Below are 15,703 nucleotides of genomic sequence, written 5' to 3'. Positions count from 1 at the left end.
CATGCCAAACTTTGCACACACACTCCTTGCCTGCCAATCCACAACCTCCACCTCTCACGTCATACGGGCAGCCATAGTTACACCTGGAATGTTGAATCTCCATATATGGAGATAACCTACGCATCACACAAAGTCTGACCTCACCAGCCCATACTTGGGCATGGACGACTTATATCTCCATATACGGAGATGGCCATATATGGAGATACGATGACATCACAGAGTCCACAGCTGATGATGTGGCGTGATGTCATACAATACACAAACAAGCCCTATATAAAGGGGCAATTCTCACCAGGGAAGATAGCATTCCCCACTAGCTGAGTATCTTAAGATGGTTGGATGTGATGATAAGCTATAAGCTTAGTTGATCCTGGCGATAAGGTCTGAGTCGAGGAATGCTCTCTTCCCTGGTGAGAATTGCCCCTTTATATAGGGCTTGTTTGTGTATTGTATCCCTTTCATGCCCATATATGGAGATCCCTAACAGAATCCCTTTTATGCCCATATATGGAGATCCCTAACAGCATTCCTTTTATGCCCATATATGGAGATCACTAACAGCTAACAGAATCCCTTTTATGCCCATATATGGATATCCCTAACAGAATCCCTTTTATGCCCATATATGGAGATCCCTAACAGAATCCCTTTTATGCCCATATATGGAGATCCCTAACAGAATCCCTTTTATGCCCATATATGGAGATCCCTAACAGAATCCCTTTTATGCCCAGTTGGTTGCTAGGGTAAAAAAACATGGTTGCTATGGTAAACAGTTGGTTGCTAGGGTAAACAGTTGGTTGCTAGGGTAAAACCATGGTTGCTAAGGTGGTTGCTAACGTACACTAACAGACCAGCAACAACATACTGTTGCCACAGCAACGTACACAAAGGTTTGTGTACACATGTGGTGTGATGTCATACTGAAGATATATGACATCACATCGTACACAAACAAAGGTGTGACGTGTGACGTGTGACCGACGGACGGACGGACGGACGGCCGGTGGAGGTTTTGGTAGTAAACTGCTCCCTAACGGTCGCAATTATGGACTTGTTTGTGGGGATTAGTTCTAGTCAAACGATGTTAATTCCTCCCTTGTGGTCTGGGCAAAAAAAAACAACAACAACTTAGTAGTAATAGTTTTCTTTGTTCAATTCACCAGACAACAGCCTCTCAAAATGTACAGTTACTCAATCAGGAGCTTCTAACAGTGCTTTTTTGTATGTTTGTGCCATTAAAAAAATGCAGTGAGCAATGCATTGTTTGAGAGTTTCAGATTCTCAAGACAAAGTAGCAACCATGAAAACCATGTGTAGGATTAAGAAACTTGATATTGTGACATTGTCAAAGTTTTGATTGGTATGTGAGCTTACACTGGAAACAAAACCTTGATCAAAAAGTCAGATTTAGTTCCAACAACAAAATTGCTTAAGAAGACCACCACTACAAAACATGTAACACCGTATGGACATGGTATATTTCAAGCATTTAATGAGTCTGTCTCATTTTATCTTTTGTCTAGACATCGTGCACCTCCCTTTGTTCAACGAGGGGGTTTACCCTGAACAGCAGAACATGGACTCCAGTCTGGTCCAGGAGGAACCACAGCCTCCACAGATTAAAGAGGAACAAGAGGAGCTACTTCTAAGACCAGACGAGGGGTTGACATTACAAGCAGTGAAAAGTGAAGATGATGGTGAAAACAGAGAGACCGTGCCTGTAACCATCACCTCAGCGGAACACACAGAAACAACTCATGTAAAAAACAGCGGAACAGCACAACCTTTGTGTAAGGAGAATATTTCCCCTGAAATGCAGGAGAATAACTACTGTCTGGTCAAGGAGGAACAGGAGCCTCTAAAGATCAAAGAGGAATGTCAAGAGTTACTTCAAAGACCAGAAGAGGGATTGACAGCAATAACACAAAATGAGCAGAATATGAACTCCCGTCTGGTCCAGGAGAAACCACAGCCTCCACAGATTAAAGAGGACCAAGAGGAGCTACTTCTAATACCAGATGAGGGGTTGACATTACTAGCAGTGAAAGGGGAAGATGATGGTGAAAACAGAGAGAAAGAACCTCTAGCCATCACCTCAGCTGACCACATGAAAACACAAACTGGTGTAGAAGAACCACAACCAACTAGTAATTCACACTGTTCTGAATCTGACACTGAAGACAGTGATGAGTGGGAGGAGACCAAAGAATATCAGCCAGCCAATATGGAAGGACAAAGATTGCCTTTGAGTAAGAACCTGATAGAGGACCTGAAATCACCAACACAAGTGAAGCGTCACACAGAGAAGAATGCCTTTAATTGTAAAGACTGTGGCAAGAAGTTTACTTCTAGGGCAAGTCTTAAGTTTCACACAATGACTCATACGGGGGAATACCCTTTTAATTGTACAGTTTGTGGCAAAGGCTGTTGTACAAAGCTCAAACTAAAATCACACATGTTGACTCATACAGGCGAGAAGCCCTTTACTTGTGCAGTTTGTGGTAAAGGTTGTAGTGACGAGTAATTTTAAAAAACATGTGCGAACTCACACAGGTGAAAAGCCATTTACTTGCAGTTTGTGGCAAAGGTTGTAGTCAAAAGAGTGATCTGAATAGACACATGGTGACTCATACAGGGGAAAAACCCTTTACTTGCACAGTTTGTGGCAAAGGTTTTAGTCAAAGGGGTTCTCTGAATATACACATTATGTCTCATACAGGGGAAACACCCTTTACTTGTACAGTTTGTGGCAAAGGTTTTAGTCTAAAAGCTGTTCTGAAAAGACACATTATGACTCATACAGGCGAAAAACCCTTTACTTGTACAGTTTGTGGCAACGGTTTTAGTCAAATGGTCGTTCTGAAAACACACATGAGGACTCATACAGGGGAAAAAACATTTATTTGTACAGTTTGTGGTAATGGTTTTAGTCAAATGGAGGGTTTGAATAGATACATGAGGACCCATACAGGTGAAAACCCCTTTACTTGCACAGTTTGTGGTAAAGGCTGTAGTACAATGTTCAATCTAAAATCACACATGGTGACTCACACAGGCAAAAAGCCCTATACCTGCACAATTTGTGGCAAAGGTTGTAGTACAAAGGCTTATCTGAAAACACACACGAGGACACACACAGTTTACTTTACGTGCACAGTTTGTGGCAAAGATTTTAGTCACAAGTGTAATTTAAACAAACACATGAGGACTCACACAACTGAAAAGCACAGTTTATAGCAAAGGTTGTAGACACGAGGGTGATCTGAAAGCACATGAGGACTCATATGGAGGGGGAACATGAACCTATGGAGATTTGAGGATTTGTATAGAGAAGCATGCTTTGGAAACCTTTCTGCAAACTCTGCCAAATACAAATGCTGTCTATGTCTATGAAAATATGAGCATTGCATTCATAATTATGGATACAATATCCTAATTGTAATGGATGGGACGATATGCAATATTATCGTTTCATTTATCGTAATAAAAAAACACTCACGATTATCGTGGCGATTTGATATATTGTGATATCGTCCTCCATCATGCACTGGGATCAATTCGCCTTTTATTTGACGAGCTGCATATCCGGTACCACTTAAACCCTCTATAATTGGTAAAAGGTACTTATATTATACGTAATTGATACAGTCTTTTTTCACTCTCTATCAAACGTCTTTGCCAAAAAAATAGCAGATCTACAAGCTCACAACGTGTCACAACACATCACAACGCGACGCATTGTGAGCTTGTAGATCTGTTTTTTTTAGCATATGTTCTGCCCCATGATAATAGATTGTGATTATCGTGATAATATCGTAAACCGCGATTTCTTTTGTCATAATAATCGTGATATGAAATTGTCATATCGTCCCATCCTTAAATAGTAATGATGTACCGAGTGTATATTGAAAATACTACAAACAAACAATGAGGAGTTGTGTTGATCTAAAATAAGTTCTGTGGTAGGGCCTATTGTATTGTAGTTTATGGCCGATTGCTTTAAATAATTGCTTTAAATAACTAATGTGGAAAACACTTTTATGAATAAATGAGTTGTTAACAAGTCAAAAATTGTCCATTGATTGGTCTATATGTTTATCAGGGGGTTGTACATGAGTCAATAAGGAGAACACACAGAGACTGGTCCCTAGAAAATGCAAATGGCGGACAAGAGTGTGATCAGTATTCATGATGCCTTCATTGAATAGGAGACATCATGTAGCCAACCTACAAGCTTATTGTTTACAAGCTGCTATTGTTTTACACCTGTATGTCTTAACATTAGGGCAACAATGGTGGGTGTGGCCTCATGCATATAGACCATGCTGATGCTTTGGCCATCGTCAACACATTCCATCAATGGTAATGAAGACCACAACACTTCACACATTCACACACATAACTCACCCAGGCATGGAAATAAAAACACATTAAAAGACCCCGGGTCGTGGAACCCTGCAGCCGACACCACCAAGCATTTGTGTTTGTGCTGCCGACTGAGAGTTTAAGTACTATCCCTTATTGAATGGAATGCGGAAGTAAAATGCAGGTAGCACTACGTTGGCCTTAATAGCTCACACCTAGCTGGCCACATATAGGTGCAGCTGGACTGACTTTGATGTCATAACATCGACTTAAAAATGTACTTCTTAAAATAAATGTATCATGCCTGTTGCTAAGGTATGGCAACATGACTGGTGTCTTGCGCAAGACACCAGTCATGTTGCCATACCTTAGCTTTTTCTGAACTGACACCAATGCTTTGGATTCCATACCGCCAGCACTGAGTGTCTCTTGGCTTGGATGCGTGCACACACTAGCCGATCTACAAGCTCACTACACATCACTGCCGTGGGTGTTCAGATTGGCAAATGTTTGTGCATTACCAAGAATACATCAGGCATAATCCTAACCTATGTGGGTTGTAAAAGACAAGCCTTACAGTAATACTAGATATTAAAGTAATTTTAGGATTAAAGAGTAGGCTATTTGAGTTGGTACATCTATTTTGATAATGGCATACTAAATCTAGATCTGCATATTTTGTATGTAATTACAGTGATGGTATAGCATTTGTCTTGCTATATTAGTACTATTACTAATATATTATTATTAGACATTATTACTTGTCGTAGGTCCTATGTGGGAATAGAATTATAATTCAGACTGCCCTGCAGACTTACTGAGATCTGCTATAGGCCTTGATCCACTTGATCTGCTATAGGCCTTGATCCACTTGATCTGCTATAGGCCTTGATCCACTTGATCTGCTATAGGCCTTGATCCACTTGCATCCCTGAGTTCCTGTTTTAAACTTTAAATCACGTTGCTAGGCAAAAGTATGCCAGAGTAATGTGGCGCCAAAGTTTCTGTTTTTTTTTCTGAGTCCCCCATTGAAAGTCAATGGGGTTTTTGGGCGTTGTTTTTTGCAAATTACGTCGCCATGGTAACGCAGATCGGCAAGAAACGTAATAGCACACCATTCCCGGCCGAGCCGCACAAGTGGTATTGCAGCTCACGCTACAGACTAAGTTACATCCAAACATACACACGCAGTCACGAATAGGAGACAGTGTGCCACTGCTCAGAAATGTTTCCAAGTCATGTGGAAGGCAGTGTTCACACAGGTTATGAAAAAATACAATCGCAAACAATATAGTTATAGTTATCTTTATAGTTATCTTTATAGTTATCTTTATAGTTATCGTGCCCGGTGGGAAAGGCACTTTAATCAGCATGTCAAGTCAGCGGGAATGTTAGATAATTTATTACGATTATTACAACAATTATGTATTAAGTATGATCATTTATTACAATTATTACAACAATTATGTAATTATTAAAGTGGCTATGTCACCTTAATCATCTTAAAAAAATAAGTTAATATTTTGTTGATGTCATTGTGGGAATGCGCGATAAGCCAATCAAATTAATTAATTGACTGTTACTTACTGTATGTCTGTACAATGTACATTCTCTTCCCATAGCCCGCAGGGTCGCTCTCGCAGCCCCCAGAAAGCAACTTCTCTGCTCCCACAGGGCTACTGGACTAGCACTAAAGCTAAAGACAGAAATCCCTAACAGAATCCCTTTTATGCCCATATATGGAGATCCCTAACAGAATCCCTTTTATGCCCATATATGGAGATCCCTAACAGAATCCCTTTTATGCCCATATATGGAGATCCCTAACAGAATCCCTTTTATGCCCAGTTGGTTGCTAGGGTAAAAAAACATGGTTGCTATGGTAAACAGTTGGTTGCTAGGGTAAACAGTTGGTTGCTAGGGTAAAACCATGGTTGCTAAGGTGGTTGCTAACGTACACTAACAGACCAGCAACAACATACTGTTGCCACAGCAACGTACACAAAGGTTTGTGTACACATGTGGTGTGATGTCATACTGAAGATATATGACATCACATCGTACACAAACAAAGGTGTGACGTGTGACGTGTGACCGACGGACGGACGGACGGACGGCCGGTGGAGGTTTTGGTAGTAAACTGCTCCCTAACGGTCGCAATTATGGACTTGTTTGTGGGGATTAGTTCTAGTCAAACGATGTTAATTCCTCCCTTGTGGTCTGGGCAAAAAAAAACAACAACAACTTAGTAGTAATAGTTTTCTTTGTTCAATTCACCAGACAACAGCCTCTCAAAATGTACAGTTACTCAATCAGGAGCTTCTAACAGTGCTATTTTGTATGTTTGTGCCATTAAAAAAATGCAGTGAGCAATGCATTGTTTGAGAGTTTCAGATTCTCAAGACAAAGTAGCAACCATGAAAACCATGTGTAGGATTAAGAAACTTGATATTGTGACATTGTCAAAGTTTTGATTGGTATGTGAGCTTACACTGGAAACAAAACCTTGATCAAAAAGTCAGATTTAGTTCCAACAACAAAATTGCTTAAGAAGACCACCACTACAAAACATGTAACACCGTATGGACATGGTATATTTCAAGCATTTAATGAGTCTGTCTCATTTTATCTTTTGTCTAGACATCGTGCACCTCCCTTTGTTCAACGAGGGGGTTTACCCTGAACAGCAGAACATGGACTCCAGTCTGGTCCAGGAGGAACCACAGCCTCCACAGATTAAAGAGGAACAAGAGGAGCTACTTCTAAGACCAGACGAGGGGTTGACATTACAAGCAGTGAAAAGTGAAGATGATGGTGAAAACAGAGAGACCGTGCCTGTAACCATCACCTCAGCGGAACACACAGAAACAACTCATGTAAAAAACAGCGGAACAGCACAACCTTTGTGTAAGGAGAATATTTCCCCTGAAATGCAGGAGAATAACTACTGTCTGGTCAAGGAGGAACAGGAGCCTCTAAAGATCAAAGAGGAATGTCAAGAGTTACTTCAAAGACCAGAAGAGGGATTGACAGCAATAACACAAAATGAGCAGAATATGAACTCCCGTCTGGTCCAGGAGAAACCACAGCCTCCACAGATTAAAGAGGACCAAGAGGAGCTACTTCTAATACCAGATGAGGGGTTGACATTACTAGCAGTGAAAGGGGAAGATGATGGTGAAAACAGAGAGAAAGAACCTCTAGCCATCACCTCAGCTGACCACATGAAAACACAAACTGGTGTAGAAGAACCACAACCAACTAGTAATTCACACTGTTCTGAATCTGACACTGAAGACAGTGATGAGTGGGAGGAGACCAAAGAATATCAGCCAGCCAATATGGAAGGACAAAGATTGCCTTTGAGTAAGAACCTGATAGAGGACCTGAAATCACCAACACAAGTGAAGCGTCACACAGAGAAGAATGCCTTTAATTGTAAAGACTGTGGCAAGAAGTTTACTTCTAGGGCAAGTCTTAAGTTTCACACAATGACTCATACGGGGGAATACCCTTTTAATTGTACAGTTTGTGGCAAAGGCTGTTGTACAAAGCTCAAACTAAAATCACACATGTTGACTCATACAGGCGAGAAGCCCTTTACTTGTGCAGTTTGTGGTAAAGGTTGTAGTGACGAGTAATTTTAAAAAACATGTGCGAACTCACACAGGTGAAAAGCCATTTACTTGCAGTTTGTGGCAAAGGTTGTAGTCAAAAGAGTGATCTGAATAGACACATGGTGACTCATACAGGGGAAAAACCCTTTACTTGCACAGTTTGTGGCAAAGGTTTTAGTCAAAGGGGTTCTCTGAATATACACATTATGTCTCATACAGGGGAAACACCCTTTACTTGTACAGTTTGTGGCAAAGGTTTTAGTCTAAAAGCTGTTCTGAAAAGACACATTATGACTCATACAGGCGAAAAACCCTTTACTTGTACAGTTTGTGGCAACGGTTTTAGTCAAATGGTCGTTCTGAAAACACACATGAGGACTCATACAGGGGAAAAAACATTTATTTGTACAGTTTGTGGTAATGGTTTTAGTCAAATGGAGGGTTTGAATAGATACATGAGGACCCATACAGGTGAAAACCCCTTTACTTGCACAGTTTGTGGTAAAGGCTGTAGTACAATGTTCAATCTAAAATCACACATGGTGACTCACACAGGCAAAAAGCCCTATACCTGCACAATTTGTGGCAAAGGTTGTAGTACAAAGGCTTATCTGAAAACACACACGAGGACACACACAGTTTACTTTACGTGCACAGTTTGTGGCAAAGATTTTAGTCACAAGTGTAATTTAAACAAACACATGAGGACTCACACAACTGAAAAGCACAGTTTATAGCAAAGGTTGTAGACACGAGGGTGATCTGAAAGCACATGAGGACTCATATGGAGGGGGAACATGAACCTATGGAGATTTGAGGATTTGTATAGAGAAGCATGCTTTGGAAACCTTTCTGCAAACTCTGCCAAATACAAATGCTGTCTATGTCTATGAAAATATGAGCATTGCATTCATAATTATGGATACAATATCCTAATTGTAATGGATGGGACGATATGCAATATTATCGTTTCATTTATCGTAATAAAAAAACACTCACGATTATCGTGGCGATTTGATATATTGTGATATCGTCCTCCATCATGCACTGGGATCAATTCGCCTTTTATTTGACGAGCTGCATATCCGGTACCACTTAAACCCTCTATAATTGGTAAAAGGTACTTATATTATACGTAATTGATACAGTCTTTTTTCACTCTCTATCAAACGTCTTTGCCAAAAAAATAGCAGATCTACAAGCTCACAACGTGTCACAACACATCACAACGCGACGCATTGTGAGCTTGTAGATCTGTTTTTTTTAGCATATGTTCTGCCCCATGATAATAGATTGTGATTATCGTGATAATATCGTAAACCGCGATTTCTTTTGTCATAATAATCGTGATATGAAATTGTCATATCGTCCCATCCTTAAATAGTAATGATGTACCGAGTGTATATTGAAAATACTACAAACAAACAATGAGGAGTTGTGTTGATCTAAAATAAGTTCTGTGGTAGGGCCTATTGTATTGTAGTTTATGGCCGATTGCTTTAAATAATTGCTTTAAATAACTAATGTGGAAAACACTTTTATGAATAAATGAGTTGTTAACAAGTCAAAAATTGTCCATTGATTGGTCTATATGTTTATCAGGGGGTTGTACATGAGTCAATAAGGAGAACACACAGAGACTGGTCCCTAGAAAATGCAAATGGCGGACAAGAGTGTGATCAGTATTCATGATGCCTTCATTGAATAGGAGACATCATGTAGCCAACCTACAAGCTTATTGTTTACAAGCTGCTATTGTTTTACACCTGTATGTCTTAACATTAGGGCAACAATGGTGGGTGTGGCCTCATGCATATAGACCATGCTGATGCTTTGGCCATCGTCAACACATTCCATCAATGGTAATGAAGACCACAACACTTCACACATTCACACACATAACTCACCCAGGCATGGAAATAAAAACACATTAAAAGACCCCGGGTCGTGGAACCCTGCAGCCGACACCACCAAGCATTTGTGTTTGTGCTGCCGACTGAGAGTTTAAGTACTATCCCTTATTGAATGGAATGCGGAAGTAAAATGCAGGTAGCACTACGTTGGCCTTAATAGCTCACACCTAGCTGGCCACATATAGGTGCAGCTGGACTGACTTTGATGTCATAACATCGACTTAAAAATGTACTTCTTAAAATAAATGTATCATGCCTGTTGCTAAGGTATGGCAACATGACTGGTGTCTTGCGCAAGACACCAGTCATGTTGCCATACCTTAGCTTTTTCTGAACTGACACCAATGCTTTGGATTCCATACCGCCAGCACTGAGTGTCTCTTGGCTTGGATGCGTGCACACACTAGCCGATCTACAAGCTCACTACACATCACTGCCGTGGGTGTTCAGATTGGCAAATGTTTGTGCATTACCAAGAATACATCAGGCATAATCCTAACCTATGTGGGTTGTAAAAGACAAGCCTTACAGTAATACTAGATATTAAAGTAATTTTAGGATTAAAGAGTAGGCTATTTGAGTTGGTACATCTATTTTGATAATGGCATACTAAATCTAGATCTGCATATTTTGTATGTAATTACAGTGATGGTATAGCATTTGTCTTGCTATATTAGTACTATTACTAATATATTATTATTAGACATTATTACTTGTCGTAGGTCCTATGTGGGAATAGAATTATAATTCAGACTGCCCTGCAGACTTACTGAGATCTGCTATAGGCCTTGATCCACTTGATCTGCTATAGGCCTTGATCCACTTGATCTGCTATAGGCCTTGATCCACTTGATCTGCTATAGGCCTTGATCCACTTGCATCCCTGAGTTCCTGTTTTAAACTTTAAATCACGTTGCTAGGCAAAAGTATGCCAGAGTAATGTGGCGCCAAAGTTTCTGTTTTTTTTTCTGAGTCCCCCATTGAAAGTCAATGGGGTTTTTGGGCGTTGTTTTTTGCAAATTACGTCGCCATGGTAACGCAGATCGGCAAGAAACGTAATAGCACACCATTCCCGGCCGAGCCGCACAAGTGGTATTGCAGCTCACGCTACAGACTAAGTTACATCCAAACATACACACGCAGTCACGAATAGGAGACAGTGTGCCACTGCTCAGAAATGTTTCCAAGTCATGTGGAAGGCAGTGTTCACACAGGTTATGAAAAAATACAATCGCAAACAATATAGTTATAGTTATCTTTATAGTTATCTTTATAGTTATCTTTATAGTTATCGTGCCCGGTGGGAAAGGCACTTTAATCAGCATGTCAAGTCAGCGGGAATGTTAGATAATTTATTACGATTATTACAACAATTATGTATTAAGTATGATCATTTATTACAATTATTACAACAATTATGTAATTATTAAAGTGGCTATGTCACCTTAATCATCTTAAAAAAATAAGTTAATATTTTGTTGATGTCATTGTGGGAATGCGCGATAAGCCAATCAAATTAATTAATTGACTGTTACTTACTGTATGTCTGTACAATGTACATTCTCTTCCCATAGCCCGCAGGGTCGCTCTCGCAGCCCCCAGAAAGCAACTTCTCTGCTCCCACAGGGCTACTGGACTAGCACTAAAGCTAAAGACAGAAATTTATATATAAATCTGTGCATATAAAAATTATATTTCCACCCAAATCTGGTTGTTACTTTGCCATTGTTCATGTGAATATGCTTGTTTATGTTTAATTGTTGAATTGGCGGATTCACTAAAATTCACTGAGAGGGGATGTTGCCACTCGCCGGGAGGCGGGGCTCTAAATGCGGGGGGCTTGCCACATTTTCCCCCGCTGCCCATAGCCCCCGCTAGCTGTCCTCACACGCTCGTTGAGTCGCCTCGCACGGTGCCACGGTCACACACAGACACACACACACACACAGCTGAGAGCTCTGGTTAATCGCGTTAGTTTCTCCATAATGTAAAATTGTTTCAATATAAGGAACCTTCAAAGGTGATTTGAAGAAGGATATATAAATTGATGAAATGGAAACGCTGTGTTTATCTGCATTTCTCCAGACTAGTAAAGAGGCTGTCTGTCTTCTTTCTCCTCCTAGCGCACGTCTCCTCCTACGGATAATATAAGTTCCCCGGCTGGTATTGGTAGGCGGGCAGTGGAGGGGGCTACGCTGCGGGCGATGGGGATTCAAAGTGTTTTCAAATAGACCACATGACCTACTGTATCATACTGTTATAATTTCGGGGCTGACAGCGGGCCTTTAAGTGTGTGTATTCATAGCAAGATTTGGAGTTAATATGCAGACTAATACATCTTATAAGTACAATTACCGTTAAACCTCACAATTAGCATATATTGTATTACTTTGTTAAAGTAAAAGAAAAAATGGCTCAATAGCGCAGTCCTTCCACTCAGGACAAGGTGGTACTGCAGCTGAAAATGCTCTGAAAGCTAGGCAGAAATGACAGGGGCTCTGTATTCAGGAGTGGTAATTTAGCCTCAAACTTTTTGAAAAACGTTTTTTTGAGACACAAACAATGTTATATAAATATATTGCATGTTTATAAACATATTTTTTAATTCATGGTGTAAAACCTTTAAAAAGAGTAGTTCATCCCCCATTTTTCTCCTTTTCTAGCGATTACTCAGCCCATGTTCTCGTCACATTACTAAAACAATAATTTGATTGTAATAAATGTATCCCCATTGATTCCAGATGGAGACACAAAGTGTCCAGTCCTGACATCAATGCTGGTTTTGGGGGCCAGTTCTTCAACTGGACAAACTGTAGTTCTTCAAGCCATGGGGAGTTCATGATAGGCTGCATACTGTCCAGTCACATGGTGGTAGATCTGTAAAATATCATAACATGGTTCAATAGATCTGTAAAATATCTTACTGTCCAGTCACATGGTTCTATAGATCTGTGGTGATCTGTGATCTGTGTGGACCTTTTTTCTATCTATCTCTATCGATTATAGATAGATAGATACCTTTATTATCCAAAGGGGAAAATCAGTCGCCCAGAGGCTGCACAGCAGTTTAAGGTTTACAACGATACAGAGAAGTAGGAAAAGAAAAAAAGGTACTGTTGTGTACAGTAAAAAGAGCAAGGCACAAAAAAAGGAGAAGAATATATCCATGGAATTCATGAATATTATTTGAGTTTTTGTGTCATTCCTAAGACAACAATTTGAGGAGACTCTTTATTTTGATTGTCTTAAAATATTTCACTTTAAAAAAAAAACTTTTGGTCATTTTATCGTCTAATCAGGCTTTTATGAACACCCTGGACAGATTTTAATTTGCTTGATTCAATATTTAGATATTTGATGTAAATGTTATCAGGCTCAGGTCCTCTCCCTATACACACCCATTGTAACATCAAACTCCATTTTAACCATGATAGATTCATTAAAAACAACCATATTTATTTCTGGTGACTGATAATACCATCTTAATACGTGAGCAGGCCGTGTTTTTTCAATATTAAATTTATTTTATTTTTAATAAATCTTTGGGAAAATGGAAAAAAATAAATGCAATAACATTTTATTAAAGATAAATGAAAACAGTTATTGAAAAAACACGGCCTGCTCACGTATTAAGAGGGTATTATGAGTCACCAGAAAAAATAATGGGTGTTTTTAATGAATTTATCATGGTTAAAATGGAGTTTGAAGTTACAATGGGTGTGTATGGGGAGAAGCCCTGTAGAGGAGGACTGATACCATTTACATCAAATATCTAAATATTGAATCAAACAAATTAAAAACTGTTCAAGGTGTTCATAAAAGCCTGATTAGACGATAAAATTACCAAAAGTTTTTTTGAAAGTGAAATGAAATCCCTTTAAGTACCAGCTCTTATGCCTTAACTTAAAGGCCTGTCCATACTGTCTCCGACCACCGAACTTTTCGTCGGAGAGTTCCGACTTTCCGAAGTGCAGCTTTCTGAACATTAATTCGGGGTAATGCTTTTCAGAAGATGCACGTGGCGTCATTTTGTAGTTGAACCGGACCTTTCCGACGAAAAGGTTTAGTGGTCGGAGACAGTATGGACAGGCCTTTAAGTTAAGGCATAAGAGCTGGTACTTAAGACAATCAAAATAGAGCCCGATGTGTTTCCATAGGGAACCAACAGGCTCTTGGTGTCTCCATGCAAAGCAGGCTCTTTTGTGTCTCTATAGGGAACAAAGTAGACTTGTTGTGTCTCCATAGGGAACAAAGCAGACTCTTTGTGTCTCCATAGGGAACAAAGCAGGCTCTTTTGTGTCTCCATAGGGAACAAAGCAGGCTTTGTGTCTCCATAGGGAACAAAGCAGACTCTTTGTTTCTCCATAGGGAACAAAGCAGGCTCTTTGTGTCTCCATAGGGAACAAAGCAGACTCTGTGTGTCTCCATAGGGAACAAAGCAGACTCTTTGTGTCTCCATAGGGAACAAAGCAGGCTCTTTGTGTCCAGCAGGGAACCACTGCTGGTCATCGAATTGTTGGCTTAGTTAAGAATGAGATAAAACTAAAACAAATCCATGAATTCAAGTCTCCATGGGGTGAGTAATCGATAGGAAAATATATATTTTTGGGTGAACTATCCATTTAACCATACTATCCTGTAGTGTATGGATTATTGATTAAAGTATTTATTTATTTTTACAGAATTGCTGCTGAAAAAGGAGCAGAAACAGAAGCTCACGACGAGTTTGTAATCTGCCATAAAAAAAAGTCTTTAAGTGTAGGGATGTGCTCGGTTATTCGGATATCCGACTAAACGGAGCTGATCCCACTATTTGGTTTGTAAATAAAATTCGGTTATTCTATTAAATATATTTTTAATTACTGAGATATGAACTTTATTAAACATTTGCATCTTGCAGTTGCACCCATATTAATGTCATTTCTTTATAATAAAATGTTACTTTAACAAGTAAAATAAGCAAATTAAGAATTACCATGGGTGATTTGCGGAGCCTGACTGTCACACTGTTAAGTGGTCACGATGACCCACAGCAAGTGCATGCTGAACGCTGGCAGCAGCATTGAACGCTGGCAGCAGCATTCAGCGGCAGCAGGCTGTCTGTCTGTCTTTCTGCTGCTTCAACATGAGTAGGCCTACATTGAGTGATTGAGCAGCATCATTCATCATTCATTACTCTTAAAACTTGCCATGCTATGATGGCAAAGTGTTGTCGTGATGGAAAAATCAAATCCAATAAAGACGACTGGATGTGAATTACTCAGGCTAGGCTATTGCCTGCTGCATCAGTGTGATCCGCTCATCTGAAGAATAATCCATTTTGAGGTGAGAACATGGAGAAAGTAGTCTCAATCATAAGTTGGCTGCGAATGCCATAAATAATGGTTTAACGTATTCTGAGGAGAGATGAGCAGGTCGCTTCATGAGACGAGTCCAGTCAGTCCAGCTGCGCTGCGGTGCGGTGCGCTGGGGAGTTAATTGGTATTTGACCTACTTTTTTACGTCTTTCACTGGTGATGTAATTAATTATTTTGACTTTGAGGTCGACTATGTCACTATGGACTTCCCTGCCAAGCGACTTTATTCTACTTTTATATAAAAGCATTGTTTAAGCTTTTATTTGGGTTAATAGACGGAGCGAAACGGTTAGCTTACCTTCGGCTAGTAACAACACGAGAACCGTGAAAAAAAAGGATACGATTATGACGTCACTGCTAAACCAGGCCTTCCTGTTTACATTAGCTTCTGCTAGCCGTTAGGCTCAATGCAAACCATCCAGGCTCAATGCAAACCATCCGACCC

The 15,703-nt window shown here is 39.9% G+C and overlaps 1 protein-coding gene across 1 annotated transcript in view; it reads right to left on the bottom strand.

Moving 5' to 3' along the window:
- Positions 1 to 10,237: 10,237 nt before the first annotated feature.
- The window catches only part of dera (deoxyribose-phosphate aldolase (putative)), a 35,483-nt gene continuing 30,017 nt past the window's right edge, over positions 10,238 to 15,703 (bottom strand). The window contains exon 9 of the mRNA XM_080740427.1: positions 10,238 to 12,778. Within this exon, the coding sequence (XP_080596553.1) occupies positions 12,722 to 12,778 (57 nt within the window). The 3' untranslated portion in view covers positions 10,238 to 12,721. The remainder of the gene's footprint in view (positions 12,779 to 15,703) is intronic.

This window comes from Nannobrachium achirus, assembly GCF_963921795.1.
Source record: "Nannobrachium achirus genome assembly, chromosome: 13".
NCBI classification, from domain to species: Eukaryota; Metazoa; Chordata; class Actinopteri; order Myctophiformes; family Myctophidae; genus Nannobrachium; species Nannobrachium achirus.
This window is presented reverse-complemented; position numbering and strand designations above follow the sequence as displayed.